Here is a 16,085-nt window from a genome sequence, read left to right as displayed (position 1 = left end):
ACGCACCCATATGACGGGAAGGCCTGGAGGTCTTACGGGAGCCTAGAGACGCCCCTCTCCCACTGTTGCCCACTATGTCTTCTTAGGAAATTTAAGGTAGACAGCCAACCTATAATTAACTGTCCTGCTGAGTTTGAAGTAAGGCCTAAAGTCAGTTACTCCCGCGGTGTTCCGGCCACCGGCTACGCGCCTCAGTAGGATGTTGCCTCGGTCTCACGGCACGACTCCTACTGGTACTCCTTTTTGCTTGATCTCGTTTACACTGTTCCACAATATCCTTCCCTTCTTGTCTCTTTCTTAGGATACTGCCGCAAGGAGGTGCAGGCGCGGCTCCGTTACGTTCTGTTCTGTTCGCTAGGCACCTGCCAGGTTCCCACGCCTGACAGGGACCCCCCTGTGTCTTCTCCCTGCAACACCCCCTGCCACGGGATGTTGCCTGAATCCAACCCAGTCAGCTTCTGACTAACTTTCTATCCAACCCCTAGTTTTACCAGTGTGAGGAGGGGCCCAATAAATAAAGCCTTTTGCTCCCCCTAGTGGCCGGAGTGTGAAGTGTAATGTGTGCTGGTGATACCTGGTCAGGAGAATTCCTTCAGTGCCATCAGACGTACCAACACTCCCCTTAGTGGCAGAGTGTCATACTGCAATGACCAGATCTCTGGGGCGCTGCATATGTTTTTAAGTTTATGTTTTTTTGTTTCATAGTTAAGTACGTGAATCTGCACAGTTGTCAAGATCAAGATATACATGTATTTCTAAATGTTTGGCACCGCTAAAATAAAAAAACCCGCCTTCAGATAAATTGAACATGAAGAGGAAGTCCTAGCTGCAGCTGCTCGCTCACTCCCTCTTCTTGTTCAGTTCGTTAGGAAGCAGGGACAGTGACGCCAGCGCTGATTGGGCGCCGAGGTCACATGTCACAACAACAGCATGGGAGTACCAGTGCCAACACCGCAGGAACGGCACCAGCATGGGAGGTAGTTTAAGCTTTTTCCTTTTATTGGGGCCAAGTGTGGGGTATAAGAACTTGTCCAATTAGTGGACAAATTCTTTAAGTTTGCTGCTCCCAGTGATGGAGCTCAAGGTGTAAGAGCATTTGTGACCAGTATCAGGTGTTATTGTTATTATATACAATTGTTTTAAAGGGCCTCTGTCAGCACAGTGTGACTGTACCCAACAAGTGCAGGTGTTTGTTACATCAACATGTTATGCGCATCTTCATACCTGTTTGCTTGACCTTTGTTGCTACCAAGCCCTCTTTATATTGTTTTGACATATGTTACATAGTGCCAAGCACATCTCACCTATTGTTGTGAACAGTCATTGTTTACTGACAGAGTCCTTTTATAAACACCACACTGTGTATGTCTTCCAAAACAATGCTGCAAGTCCTTTGCAAGAAACCTAGAAAGTTCCATGTCAAAAAATATACCACCCTGATGAATCACAATGTATGTGTTTGCTCACCAAAGAGCTCCAATGACATATCCGTATATCCATGTTTGCATTCTATTGTAATTTGAATCACAACATTTATATCTCCTAGAATGTATGGCTACGTGTACTGTCATGTGTTTTCTACATACCCAGTATAAAAATAGATTCCCACAAAAAAATTATTGACCATTGTGGCTCTAGTGTATGTGAGAGATAGGCCAACTGTACTTTCTCCTGTAAGGTCCTGTTCAAAATTGTATTTTTAAAACAATACGCAAGTATGGTGCTCCTTATGAGTCCTTAATAGGACCTTACAGTGACACTGCACACCTTCAACCACTTAGGGACTATACTGTGAATCCAAGATTTAAGGCAATACATGAGATACAGTTGCAGCGCCCCAGGGTCCTGGTCATTGCAGTAATATCGTTCTCCTCTAGGGGGAGTGATATTACGTTTGGAGGCAAAGAAGGACAACTGCATCCAGGTATCACAAACATGCAACACATTTCACACTCCAGGCCACCAGGGGGAGCTCTGCTCCTATTTATTAGGGCACTCCCCACACTTAGGTAAAACTGGTGACCTGGAAAGATAGTTAGTTAGTTGCTGGCTGAGCTTTGCTCAGGTAGTTGGTCCCTGACAGGGGCGGGATCCTGTCAGAGATCGAGGAAGAAGGACACGGAGCTGTGCATGCCCTGAGAGCTGCAGCTTCCAGAAAGAGACATTGAAGGAGAAGGTGTTACAGAGAGGGTGAAACAAGTCATAGCAAAGGAGTGGATACCTGAACGGGATCAGCCCTACACAAGCTGCCTCCTTCTGAGGCGCAGGATCCCAGTAGCCAGAACACAGAGGGAGAAACGATCCTTTATGCCTTGCTTCAGAGACCGGCAGGACAGCTAATTTCACGTTACCTGCCCACCCTACACCCAGGAGGCAAGGTGGCACCCCTTAGAGGCTGGGGCATGATAGAGTCCCGGTAAAACGCCTCAAGCCACCGGTCATACGGGTTTGTCCTATCCTATCTGGGAGACAGAGAGAGAGAGAGACATAACATCTATAACATTTGTGAGGACCTTATGAGAAGCTTAGCAGTAAGGGACTACAACTCTGCAGTGCTAGAGGAAGGCTACTGATTTCCACTTGGACAAGGGGACTCTGGACTTGCCTCCAAACCGGCTGGACTCTGCCTGCCCTGTGATCTGGTGCTCTGGACTGTGGATGCTGAAGTCTTCAGTAAAAGGTAAAGAGACTGCAACGTTGTGTCCTCACTCTTCTCTGCGCCATCCACCATCTACACACTGGGAAGCCCTGGGGACATACTTCACCTGTGGGATGGTATACCATATAGCTGCCATAACATCACCCCAGCGGACCCCTTAAAACAGCGTCGGTCACCTTGACCAAATACCACAGGTGGCGTCACGAACATTTCCCCTTTAAAGACCTTTCCCTTTCAAAACGAACGTCCCAGGGCCACGGACTGGGTCAGCCACCGTGACATCCCCCCTGTGAACCGAAGGACCCGATACCGAGTACCCCACTGCCCTGACGGGCGCTCTACAGTTGCACTACAGCAGGAAGCAGGAGCACGCCGTGGAACCACACCATGAGTCCGGGATGGTGAGTAAAGCGGCATCCCTGCATGGAATGAAAAGGGGACTCCTTGCAGGAGCACCAGTCATTGTGCTACATAGTCTTTCCTCAGGAGAAAGGCAGAACCGCATGCAGGTGGTATTGTAGATAATCTTGGAACGCAATTCTTCCAAAAGCTGGTCAAACGTCCCAATGGACAAATGGCAAAATGCCACAAATTTCACTGAGTGTTGCAAAAATTCGGATAATAGGGCATGAAAGTGGCCATAGGAGAGTCATTGTAACACTATGGTATGACCCCATAGTCTATATAGCTTATGCCGCCCTTCTGTCATCAGGTCTTGTCGCCATCCAAAACGCCTACACAGCAGCTAAGGCAAAAAAAAAATTGCAAACAGTATAACTTTCCAGGGTCAAAAACCAGAAACAAGGACTGGGGGAAACTATATGCAGATGGGTAAGTAATTGGCTAAATGACAGGAAACAAAGGGTCTTCATAAAAAGTGGTACGTTCTCCAAATGGAATATAGTCAGCAGTAGTATACCACTTTATTAATGCCCTTGTAGATGGGATTGAGAATAAAATGTCAGTCTTTGCTGACGACACCAAACTGTAGGATACTAAAATCTGACCTTGACAGTACAATATTGCAAAACGATCTGGATAAGATGTCTGAATGAGCAAACACTTGGCAAATGAGGTTTAATGTAGATGAGTACAAAACCTACAAGAAACAAAATGAGCAAACACCCTGCTGTAACTAAATAAGTAAAAAGCAAAAGGGCATTTACATAACACAGGGTTCTTAGTAATACTGTTTTTGATCAAAAATAGCATAAAAGCCATCCCAACATTGACAAGGTGACCCAGATCATGACGGGTCCTACGGTATCTAATATTAAAAACATGTGCTAGCATGTGTCTGAGTTGACCTCAGTGCGTGAATAAGGGCAGACAAAAGGACCGGGTTCCGAACTATGGACACAAGTCTAGGGAAGCCTTTAAATTTAATTTCCAGCTCAGGAGAGGGAGGCCACACCCTGGCTTGCATTCTGTGCAAGCCAGGGTGTGGCCTCCCTCTCCTGAGCTGGAGAAAAAAACACAAAAATTGAGCTTGATTTAAGTTGGTATACATGCAGCACATAAATCCATGTTCACATTGGCCATAAAGCATACAAAACCTACAAGAAACAAAATGTTGGGATTCTTTAGCTTAGAAAAAAAGAGATCTCATTTACATGTATAAATGAATGTGTGGTCGGTACAAAGGACTGGTACATGATTTATTCCTTCCAAGGACCATACTTAGTACCATGGGCATTCATTACGGGTGGAATAAAGATGATTCCGACAGCTACATAGGAAAGGGTTCTTTACAGTTAGAGCAGTCATACTGTGGAATGCCGAGCACAAGAGGTAGTAATGGCAGACACTATAACTGCTGTTATACAAGGGCTGGACGATTTCCTCAATACACATAACATTGCCATAACATTGCGGGTTACAGTTAATTTAATGAAAAAATGCACAATTGGTGGAGAAAGATTGAACTTGATGGACCTAGGTCTTTTTTCCACCTATGTAACTATATATTTACTCTAACCCTGGTAATCCCAGAAAGCAACAATTGGCTGTATAATTGACTAATTAAAGGGTTTCAAGATAGACCACAACTTCAATTAAATTCTAAATCAAAATGTGGACCACCTTCCATTTGTTTTGCATACAGGAAACATGTACCACTCAAAGCAAAAAATTGATACACAAAAAAAAAATCACATTACTGTGGGACCATACACTTGGATGGAAATCGATCTGCTTTTCGTGTACGGAAACTCACCCGGCTCCCTCGCTGGCTGGCGCTGCTTCCTGTCCTGGCCGCACCTTCTACTGTATGAGCGGTCACGTGGGGCCGCTCATTTACAGTGATGAATATGCGTTTGTGTTTTTTTTTAAACACAAGAAACAAAAAAAAAAGGATTATTCATATCTTCTTTACAGCAAACGCTGCTGCAGAGAAGATATGAATGGCGGCTTCAGCACCAGATGCAGGGGACAGCGCTAAACTTTAGTGCTGTCTCCTGCACGGTGCGTGTGGTACCCAGTGGGCACACGGGCGGCACACGTGTGCCACACTGATGTGCCACAGAAACGCACGGGCACACGGACACGGATAATTCCGGTACCGATTTTTCCGGTACCGGAATTATCTGGACGCGTGAGACTGCCCTAATAGGGCTAAACTACCTATATGAATGTATAAGTGGTATAATTTGTGGGTGACAGACACTTTTAATACATGGGATAGGTTGCACGAAGGTACATGCAATAAGTGCATGGTTATGATATGCAATAATGTATGTAATTTTACATGACCTTTTTTTTAACAATTTAGGGAAAAATCTCATTGGTAAGTGAAAAAACATAATATTGCATGCTTTCATAATACAATTCCATGCTGGTGTTTCTTGAACACGTCGATTTTAAGCAACAGTATGGTAATTCATTGGGTGTGAGAACTTGCAAATTTTCAATCTATTTATGTCGAACCTTTTTGCGCCAGACCTTGTACGTGAGAAATCTATAGGACAAACTATACCAGATGCCTTATGACAAGTTGGGTTCTTTGTGCCCTGGGCTGCAGGTGAGCTGGGTAACAGCCCCTAGAAGTTCTGCATGGGCTCCTGTCTGTTTAGTTTACTGCTTTGTCTCTGAAGCACAGTGCCCCTTGCCACCTAGTCTACAGTATGTGAGAGATTTCATCCTTCCTCTGCCTGCAGTGGGGAGTGACCACAATAATAGGTTGTGTGAAGTCTGCTGCTCCCCTCCCTCTGCTTGTACACAGTGTCAGTGAAAGCATTGCCTCCCTGGCTGTGCTCTGAGGATGTTAGCTCAGCTCCTGCACTCCTAGAACTGAGGCACCTTGCACCTCTCACCTCCTCCAGGTGCAATGCTAGGATGGGCTGCCTCTGTAGGAACTCTCCTGCTCCTGCTTCTCTGGTCCTATAAGAAATGCCTCTGTACTACTTTCTTAGCAGTTGGGGTTGTGAAGGTTGAGGAGGATTATAAACTGATCTGCAAACCTTCAGCTTTGGCCAACTACTTGGTGAAACAGTGCAGGAGCTTTGGGAGCTACTCTCATGTCAGGTGGCTCTGGAGGACCTTCCCTTCTTTGCAGACCTTGGTTGGGGTGCTGGGACCTGTGGATGTTGGGGTGCATTTTGTTAGGGAGTATCTACAGATGAGTGATGAGGGGCTGGTGGCTCTGGACTGGGCTGTGAAACCTGGACAACATCAAAGGAGGAGGAGGGCATCCAGTAACTCCACTGTGCCCATTCTGCTGGTCATCCCAAACTCTTTTGGCAAGATCACTAGGAACACCAGTAAGGTAACGATAACGTGAGCTATTCGCTGTGTACTTTCAATGTTATGCACACTTTGGTATACAATGTTTCACTGGTTAATATAATAAGCTACAGGTGTAACAGCTTTGTATTGGGGTAAGGGGAATAATCCGTTACCTCAGAGAATAAGACTGAGGCCACACATGGCGACTTTGGCCGTAACACAGAACGCACTGGCGAAAATCTCATTATGCCGTTACTACATCGCAGCATAGTGCAAGTGAACAGGGTCTCATTGCGACCCCCAATATAATGCAATGAGGAAGATGATAAAAAAAAAAATCCAACTGGTTCTGGCTTTTGGGAATTGTTTGCCAAGGTTGCGGTACCTTGTGGGTCATAATATGACCCGTTTCACCAGGGCTATGCTGCGATGTAGTTGTGGCATACCATGATCTTTGCGAACACAACCAAAGTCTCTAGATATACACCGCCTTCAGGTATGTTCACACTATGTAGTCCAATGCTGTGGTTTTGGCACAGTTTTGCAACAGTTGCAGCACTTTGCCATCTTTTGGAAAACTGCAGTTTTTGCCTCTTTTTAAGAAAAAAAAAACATGTAGCCACATGTTTTCTGTAAGTCAGTAGGAATATAAATACATTATAGGCAGTTAATTTTTTTTTCCCAGGAGTTTTTGTAAGTGCTCATTTAGATGTCTGCGCGGACTGGCTGCAGGTCTCCTGATCCGAGCGTGACAGCTTCATATATAATTGGGAGGCTGTGAGGGCTCATTCTCACGTGTGAGAAACACGGATGAGTCTCGCACGCCAATACAAGGCACTGCACCCGGATCGGAGCTTGCGGACGTCTAGCAATACATGCAGCCGCACGCTCCGCTCCTGAGTGCCGGGTATTGACGTGCGAGACTCATCCGAATTTCTCGCATATGAGAATGAGCCCTTATGCTCAGGTCGGGAGAGACGCAGCCAGTCCGTGCATTGTGTTCTGTGCTCAGACCCATTTGCATGAACATATGCATGAGCCCTAACTTTTTATTTTTTCACTTGATCTTGTAGAACTGCAGATTGATGCTGCCGTCACACTATCAGTATTTGGTCAGTATTTTCCATCAGTATTTGGATGCCAAAACCAGGAGTGGGTGATAAATCCAGAAGTGGTGACATGTTTCTATTATACTTTTCCTCTATTTGTTCCACTCCTGGTTTTGGCTTACAAATACTGGTGTAAAATACTGACCAAATACTGCTAGTGTGACGGCAGCCTAATGATACAAATCGTGTAATCTGAAGAGGAATCTATGAATCACATGATTTGCAATGTAAATAATGCAACAAAATTGCATATGCTAAAAGTATTGGGGCAGAGATTTTTCTTGTCTCATTTTTAAAGGGACTCTGTCACCTGAATTTGGAGGGAACAATCTTCAGCCATGGAGGCGGGGTTTTCGGGTGTTTGATTCACCCTTTCCTTACCCGCTGGCTGCATGCTGGCTGCAATATTGGATTGAAGTTCATTCTCTGTCCTCCGTAGTACATGCCTGCGCAAGGTGCAATCTTGCCTTGCGCAGGCGTGTACTATGGAGGACAGAGAATGAACTTCAATCCAATATTGCAGCCAGCGGGTAAGGAAAGGGTGAATCAAACATCCGAAAACCCCGCCCCTATGGCTGAAGATTGTTCCCTCCAAATTCAGGTGACAGAGTCCCTTTAAGCTCCATTCAGACAGTGTGTGCTGTTTGTCTGTTTCACAGACCCATGGACTTGTACTGGCACTTTACATTTGTGCTGCTGCAAAAAATCGGATGTGTGAGCAGCCTCATTGTGCTGAAATGTATCGCAACTTAGGCTGGATGATAATCTTGACTAAAAGGCTGCTTTCACACATCAGTTTTTAGCCATCAGTCACAATCCATAGAATTTTGAAAAAAACGGATCCGTTGCAGATTGTGAAAAACTGATGTGACAGATCCGTTTTTTCGCCGGATCCGACTAGCTGATCCAGCTAATTGGATCCTAAAAAAATCTTAGCATGCTCAGTTAAAAAAAAAAAAAAAAAATGGATTCTGTCGCCGGATTCTGTCATTTGACAGATCCGAGGCCATAGGCTTCTATTCGAGCAAACGACGGACGGCAACGGATCTGTCGCTGTCCGTTTTTTCGACGGATACAAAAATGTTACTTTGTCTGTTTTCTCCGGCCGCCGGATAAACAATTTTTGACGGATCCGTCGAAAAGTGGATGAAACGTGAGGCCACCCGTCGCTAATACAAGTCTATGATAAAAAAAACGGATCCAGCGGCAAATTTTGCCAGATCCGTTTTTTTTTTTTTCAAAATTCGCCGGATTGTGACTGACAGCAAAAAACTGATGTGTGAAAGCAGCCTAACGCTACACCACTGATTGCTTGGCTCTCTGCGCACTCAGGTTACTTACAGAATTCTGAAACCATATCGACCGAACAGATATCATAATCAAAAAGAAAGGTACATAGGCTCCTATGCCATATATTCACAGGGGCCTAAAATATTTATTGAAGGACTCTCCTAGACTGGAATATTTATAAACGAGAAATGGAGTAGATGACATCAAATTTTACGAAATCAATGTATAAGAATAGGCAATCAAATAAGTATACGAAATCAACAGCTGGATACAGTTATTAAAGACATGCTGTCCAGTAATAGGTGGAGGGACATCAATGGTATGCTGATAGAAACATATGGAGTGCCAATGCTCAAATGGTCCAAAGCAACCTCGCTGAATGGATCACACTGCATACAGTATATAAATATATCAGTGTAAGTGGATATCCACATCTATAGATATTATAACTAGGAATGTAAGAACATTCAGTGAAGACAGAAGCATTACAAATAGACTCTTACCTGTGCACCCCATGTGGAACAGCACAGCCACCCCAGGAAACCCACCCATGTTTTTATACAAGGTAAACTATCTCCACTATTAAAAAAAAAATAAAAAAAATTGAAAAAGCACTTTATTTTTACATTTTGCACCGCCGCCATCATTGTGTGGGCAGCACGTGTGCATGCACAGATAGAGATTTTGGCTTGGTGAAAAATTTACTGAGCCGAAATCTCGATCTGCGCATGCCATTTTATTGAAGTCCTGCATACAGGACGCAGACTCGCACGCCTTTCTAAAATTCTGCACCGCCACTACCAACATTGTGTGGACGGCGTGGAATGTTTAAAACTCGGCAGGTCACTGAATAATCGGTGACCTGTACAAGAAGAGGAGAGACACACACCGAAGCACACTGAATGAAAACGTCATAAGGTGAGCAATCCTCAGCCATTGAGCGGATCCTTTACATCAGTTATCAGATTAATCAGCATCACTGCGCCATTATGGCGCTGACATTGGTTTATAGGATTAAGTCCTGCTGACAGATTCTCTTTAAGCTCACCTAAATATGACTATAACCTCTGCACCCACTAGCGATATATTTCTAACACATAACGCAGGTTTTTAACATTTTATCAATATGGCTCACTTCACTACTGAGCCACGCCAAGCTTTTTGCAACATTTACTGAAAATTTTAAAGTATTTATTTTGGCTTGATAAATATGGCACTTAGTCGAAATAGCAAGCTTTTCAATAAAATGACACTCTAGTATAGGAGTAAGGGTCTGTACACACAGTCTTTCCCCAATTAATCCCTCCAGTGGAAGATTCTGACAGTTGCCCCCTTCCACTAACCCCCCAAAAAAGTGGAGTCATTTTGTTTTGGTGCAGTGGAGTAACGTTCCAACTTTTAATGAGTTTTTGACTCTGCATATTTTCACGGCCTAAAAATAAAAGTTCCAGCAAAATTAATGGGATATATAGAAATCTCATGGAAACTGCACATGACTGTACCAATAAAGTTTTGTCAAAGCCAAATACCTGGAAGTATCAAAATCCAGGCAGCTTTATTGAAATCTTGACATACTAAAAAGAAACAAAACCTGTAGTATCAAAAATGTAATAAAAACGCAGTGAAAAAAAATGTAAGTAATAATAGGTTCAAAAAATCTGGAAAATCAAAAACTCACTCATTGGTGCAGTGTAGTCTTAGGCTCTGTGGTGAGAAATACATTTTGGGATTATTGCTCTGTTCGATAACAACAGAACGGAGCGTGTTCTTGTTGGTAATACAACATAAAACTACAGTTCAGTCGAAAAATAGAAAAATATTTGGACAGTGACCGAATCTTCATGATTTCAGCTCTGCAGGAAGTGGAGACTTTCAGGTTTAATTAATGGCGTTGAGCAAAAATATCCTGTGAAACGTTTTGGAATTACAACTATCTATTTACAAAGCCTCCTCATTTCAGCAGTTCAAAAGTAATTGGACAAATTAACAGTATAATAAGTAAAATGTTCATTTTTAATACTTTGTAGTGAATCCTTTTCAAGCAATGAGTGTGTGAAGTCTGGAAGCCACGGACGTCACTAAACACTGGGTTTCCTCCTCTGTGATGCTTTGCCGGCCTTTACTGCAGCTGACTTCAGTTGTTTGTTTATGGGTCTTTCTGCCTTAAGTTTTGTCTTTAAAAGGAACCTGTCAGGTCCCCTCTGCCCCCAGAACCCCCAGCAGTTTGTATATACAGTGTAAACGCCCTGCCTAACAGTTCTTTTATTACATTACCGCCTTAAACAGATCTTTAGAAAAAAGTACCGTATTTTCCGGCGTATAAGACGACTGGGCATATAAGACGACCCCCAACTTTTCCAGTTAAAATATAAAATCTTCTCAAAAGTCGGGGGTTGTCTTATATGTCGGGTGTCGTCTTATAGGGTGGGTGCGGAGCAATCTGCGGTCGACGTATATAGTGGGGGGGGAGTGGTCCCGATGACGAGGTGAGGGAGCGCCTCACCAGGAAGGTGTAAGTGAAGCAAACTGTCAGCGTCTGGGATGCCAGGGGTATGCAAAAAAGAGAGAGAGCGGTGCTGTGCCTAGAAAAACACTCCTCTTTCACTCATCTGGCTCGCCCTTGTATCCTATTATCTCCTTCTCTGCCTCTGCTTCACTTACACCTTCCCGGTGAGGTGCCCCCTCTCCTTGTCATTGGGACCGCTTCCCCCACAATAAGCGGCGACCGCAGGTTACTCCGCACCTGCCCTATAAGACGACACCTGGCGTATAAGACGATACCCGACTTTTGAGAAGATTTTCAGGGGTTAAAATGTAGTCTTATACGTCAGAAAATACAGTATTTCTAAAGTCTGTGTATGATATGTATGTGAGGGCTTTGACTAGCATGTTATCACGCCTCTGTGGATGTGATGACATACCTTACAAGCACCGGTGTCCTCGCAAGAGCTATACTTACCTTGCACATGCGTGCGGCTTCTTCTCTCATCATTGAGCCTCAGTAGAGTGCACAGCGCATTATCGGAAGTGCAAAGACTTCCAATTGTGCGCCTCTTTGAAGCCGGCACGCGTACACCTGGCTTCAGAGGATCAATAGTGAGGGGAAGAAGCCGTGCACATGTGCGCGAGGTAAGTATCGCGCTTGTGATGATGCTGGCGCTTGTAAGTTATCATGCTCACAGTGATAACATGCTAAGTTGGTCAACTAGTCTGGGGACACTACACCCCCTTGACTTGTCAAAGCCCTCATTTACATATCATAAACAGACTCTACAAATATTTTCTAAAGATCTTTTTAGGTGTATAATATAATACAGGGACTGTTAGGCAGGAAATTTATATACAGGTCCTTCTCAAAAAATTAGCATATAGTGTTCAATTTCATTATTTACCATAATGTAATGATTACAATTAAACTTTCATATATTATAGATTCATTATCCACCAACTGAAATTTGTCAGGTCTCTTATTGTTTTAATACTGATGATTTTGGCATACAACTCCTGATAACCCAAAAAACCTGTCTCAATAAATTAGCATATCAAGAAAAGGTTCTCTAAACGACCTATTACCCTAATCTTCTGAATCAACTAATTAACTCTAAACACATGCAAAAGATACCTGAGGCTTTTATAAACTCCCTGCCTGGTTCATTACTCTGGAGTGCCGGCGCCACAGCTTGGTTTTCACATGCGAGACACGGACGTGTTTCTCGCAAATGGAATAGAGCCCTTAAAGGGACACTGTCACCTGAATTTGGAGGGAACAATCTTCAGCCATGGAGGCGGGGTTTTTGGGTTTTTGATTCACCCTTTCCTTACCCGCTGGCTGCATGCTGGCTGCAATATTGGATTGAAGTTCATTCTTTGTCCTCCGTAGTACACGCCTGCACAGTGCAATCTTGCCTTGCGCAGGCGTGTACTATGGAGGACAGAGAATGAACTTCAATCCAATATTGCAGCCAGCAGGTAAGGAAAGGGTGAATCAAAAACCCCGCCTCCATGGCTGAAGATTGTTCCCTCCAAATTGAGGTGACAGTGTCCCTTTAAACTCATGGGTTGCTTTCCCAGTATGTTTTTGGTCATTGGACGGCGCTTCACAGTACATATCAACCTTGCTGCATTTGGTTGAATCTGAGCAGAATGTATAGCCCTGTACACTTCAAAATTCCTCCAGCTGCTTCTGTCTTCAGTCACATCACCAATAAATACCAGTGACCCAGTGCCATTGGAAGCCATGCATGCTCATGCCATCACACTGCCTCCGCCATGTATTACAGAGGATGTGGTGTGCTTTGGATCATGAAGCATTCCAAGCTTTTTTCATACTTTCTTTGTCCCTTCATTCTGGTACAGGTTGATTTTGGTTTCATCTGTCTAAAGAATGCTGTTCCTGAACTGGGCTGCCTTTTTTAGATATTTATTGGCAAATCCTAATCTGGCCGTTCTATTTTAAGGCTCATTCATGGTTTGCACATTGTGGTCAACCTTCTGTATATGCTCTCAAGTCTTCTCTTCATGGTAGACTTAAATAATGAACCACTTACTTCCTGAAGAGTGTTCTTCACTTGGGTGGATGTTGTAAAGTGTTGTGTTTTTTTTTGTCACCATGGAAAGGATTCTTCGATTGTCCACCACCGCATCCTCTGGCTGTTACGTTCAGGTCAGAGGGCGCTATGACATGTTTAGTGCGCACCCTCTGCCTGAACAGTCACTGCAGAGACCCAGAAGACACAGCGGCGCTCGGCGATGGGACAGGTGAATATCGCAAGTGTCAGTGTCCTGAGCCAGCAGCGACTCCTGCACATGGCCCCCATAGTGCGCCGGTGTCCCCACCTGCTCAAGACACTGGCACCCAACGACGAGAGGTGAGTATGTCATTTTTATTTTTTTTTAATCGCAGCAGCAGCATATGAGGCATAATATTCTATGGAGCATCTTATGGGGCCATCAACCTTTGTGCATTATTATATGGGGCATAATATTCTATGGAGCATCTTATGGGGCCATCATTAACCTTTTATGCAGCATTATATGGGGCATATTTTAATAATGAGCATCGTATGGGGCCTATCATGAACTTTATGGAGCATTATATGGGGCGTATTTTGCATGGAGCATCTTATGGGGATCATCCTGATCTGTATGGAGCATTATATGGGGTTCCTGATTCAATATGGATATTTAAAAACACTTAACCTACTGATGTCTCAATCAATTTTACTTTTATTGGTATCTATTTTTATTTTTGAAATTTACCGGTTGCTGCTGCATTTTCCACCCTAGGCTTATACTCGAGTAAATAAGTTTTCCCAGTTTTTTGTGGCAAAATTAGGGGTCTCGGCTTATACTCGGGTCGGCTTATACTCGAGAATATACAGTACCTTTGGTCCCTTTTAAGGGAGGCAGCCAATTAGGATGTGAATGCTCTCAAATTAAGGCCGGGATCACACACAGCGAGATACGGCCGAGTCTCGCAGGTTAAAACCAAGCTCTGGCATCGGTACTCCGGAGCGGAGCGTGCGGCCGCATAGCAATACATGAAGCCGCACGCTCCGCTCCGGAGTGCTGGTGCCAGAGCTTGGTTTTAACCTGCGAGACTCAGCCGTATCTCGCTGTAGTGTGACTCCGGCCAAAAGTGGAGAGTCTGGAGACCTAACTGTATATTAATATAGAATGGCATGTAATTTTAGGAGTCCTATACAATATTATCGCTAATCATGTGGTGTAGTTGTACAGCCTGTATCCTGGGCCTTAAAGGGGATTGTTATATAAACTCAATCCCTCCATGAACCATAGTGGAGAGCTGTTCAAGTAAACCAAGCCTGTTCTTGGATTATATGGACAATCATTTATTTTCCCATATGGCCTCCATATAATGTTGCACTTCTGCAGCTTTGTTATTCAGGTCAAGTTGCAGTCATCCATAATGGATTGGTGATAAGTTTATAACTATGGCTGTAAACATAAGGATGAATGACCTCGGGGAGATCAAAACATCCAACACCGCGGAGACACCATCACGTGTTTCTCAATGCAGTGATCCAGAACACTGCCCCCATCCCTTTTGGGAAATATGCAAATGCATGTAGAAAAGCCGCGGAGACACCATCACGTGTTTCTCAACGCAAGCAATATATAGCCAGGTCTTTCACCGGGAAGGAACAACCACGGGAAGGGCAGCATACAAAAGGAAAACCACCTATGCCAAAACATGGTATCCATCCACAGACAGCTGTTTCGGGGTATTTGACCCTCATCAGTGTGGCTTTGAGAAACACGTGATGGTGTCTCCGCGGTGTTGGATGTTTTGATCTCCCCGAGGTCATTCATCCTTATGTTTATAGTCCTTGTACCAGGCACTGCTCCTAACAGCCAGTTTCCTACTCCACACTGATGAGGGGCAAATACCCCGAAACAGCTGTCTGTGGATGGATACCATGTTTTGGCATAGGTGGTTTTCCTTTTGGATGCTGCCCTTCACGTGGTTGTTCCTTCCCGGTGAAAGACCTGGCTATTTATTGCTTGCATTGAGAAACACGTGATGGTGTCTCCGCGGCTTTTCTGCATGTATATAACTATGGCTGGGCATGGATGTGCACTAGAGGCACCCGCTTGAAAAAGACTGACTTGTGGTCGAAACGTCGCTTTACCATGACTGAATAAAAACCTTTTCTACATTATTACTACACCCGGCTGGAGCGCTGTTCATTCGATTTGGATTCCCTGCCTAGAATACCCAGGAGGGTTCCCTGGACATGGAACGTGAGTGATGTCAGCCACCTTTCTGTTTTGTATGTGCACTAGAGGCAGTCATATCTTACCCAGTGCTGTCTGTTATCAGGGTCTAGTTTTATCAAATGTTCCCGTCCAACAAATGCACCAAGGATTTCCCCTGGATACAATTTTTAGATGCTGGTAGTGGTACTTGTTCCCTTCTTTGTGTTGTAGAACTGCATAAATTGCAGCCTGCTGTATTGAGTGTTTCTTGGGCGCTGGTTGATTAAGGGAGTGCTAATACTTTGCAATATATATTAAGAGACATTTGTCCTCGACGCCTGTCTTGCGAAAAAGGTTCGCTAGTGCCACTGATACATTGCAGCACATCACAAGTGAATGGCATCGCATTGCGACCCTGAGACTACTGTAACAAGCAAGCTGCAAGAAGGCCAATCTCATCAGATTTTTTTTTCTACCACTTGCTTGTGGTTGCATTGTGATTTCACTCACTTGTATTGCACTGCAATAACCAGCGGCACAAAGCGAAAATTGGTTGCACAACATGTGTTGTGGCAAAATTAGCT

The 16,085-nt window shown here is 44.2% G+C and overlaps 1 protein-coding gene across 1 annotated transcript in view; it reads left to right on the top strand.

Annotated features, from left to right (window-relative positions):
* The first annotated feature begins 5,883 nt into the window (after nucleotides 1–5,883).
* The window catches only part of LOC138672909 (protein ABHD15-like), a 64,438-nt gene continuing 54,236 nt past the window's right edge, over nucleotides 5,884–16,085 (top strand). The window contains exon 1 of the mRNA XM_069761354.1: nucleotides 5,884–6,422. Within this exon, the coding sequence (XP_069617455.1) occupies nucleotides 5,985–6,422 (438 nt within the window). The 5' untranslated portion in view covers nucleotides 5,884–5,984. The remainder of the gene's footprint in view (nucleotides 6,423–16,085) is intronic.

Source organism: Ranitomeya imitator, chromosome 3, assembly GCF_032444005.1.
Source record: "Ranitomeya imitator isolate aRanImi1 chromosome 3, aRanImi1.pri, whole genome shotgun sequence".
NCBI lineage: Eukaryota > Metazoa > Chordata > Amphibia > Anura > Dendrobatidae > Ranitomeya > Ranitomeya imitator.
This window is presented reverse-complemented; position numbering and strand designations above follow the sequence as displayed.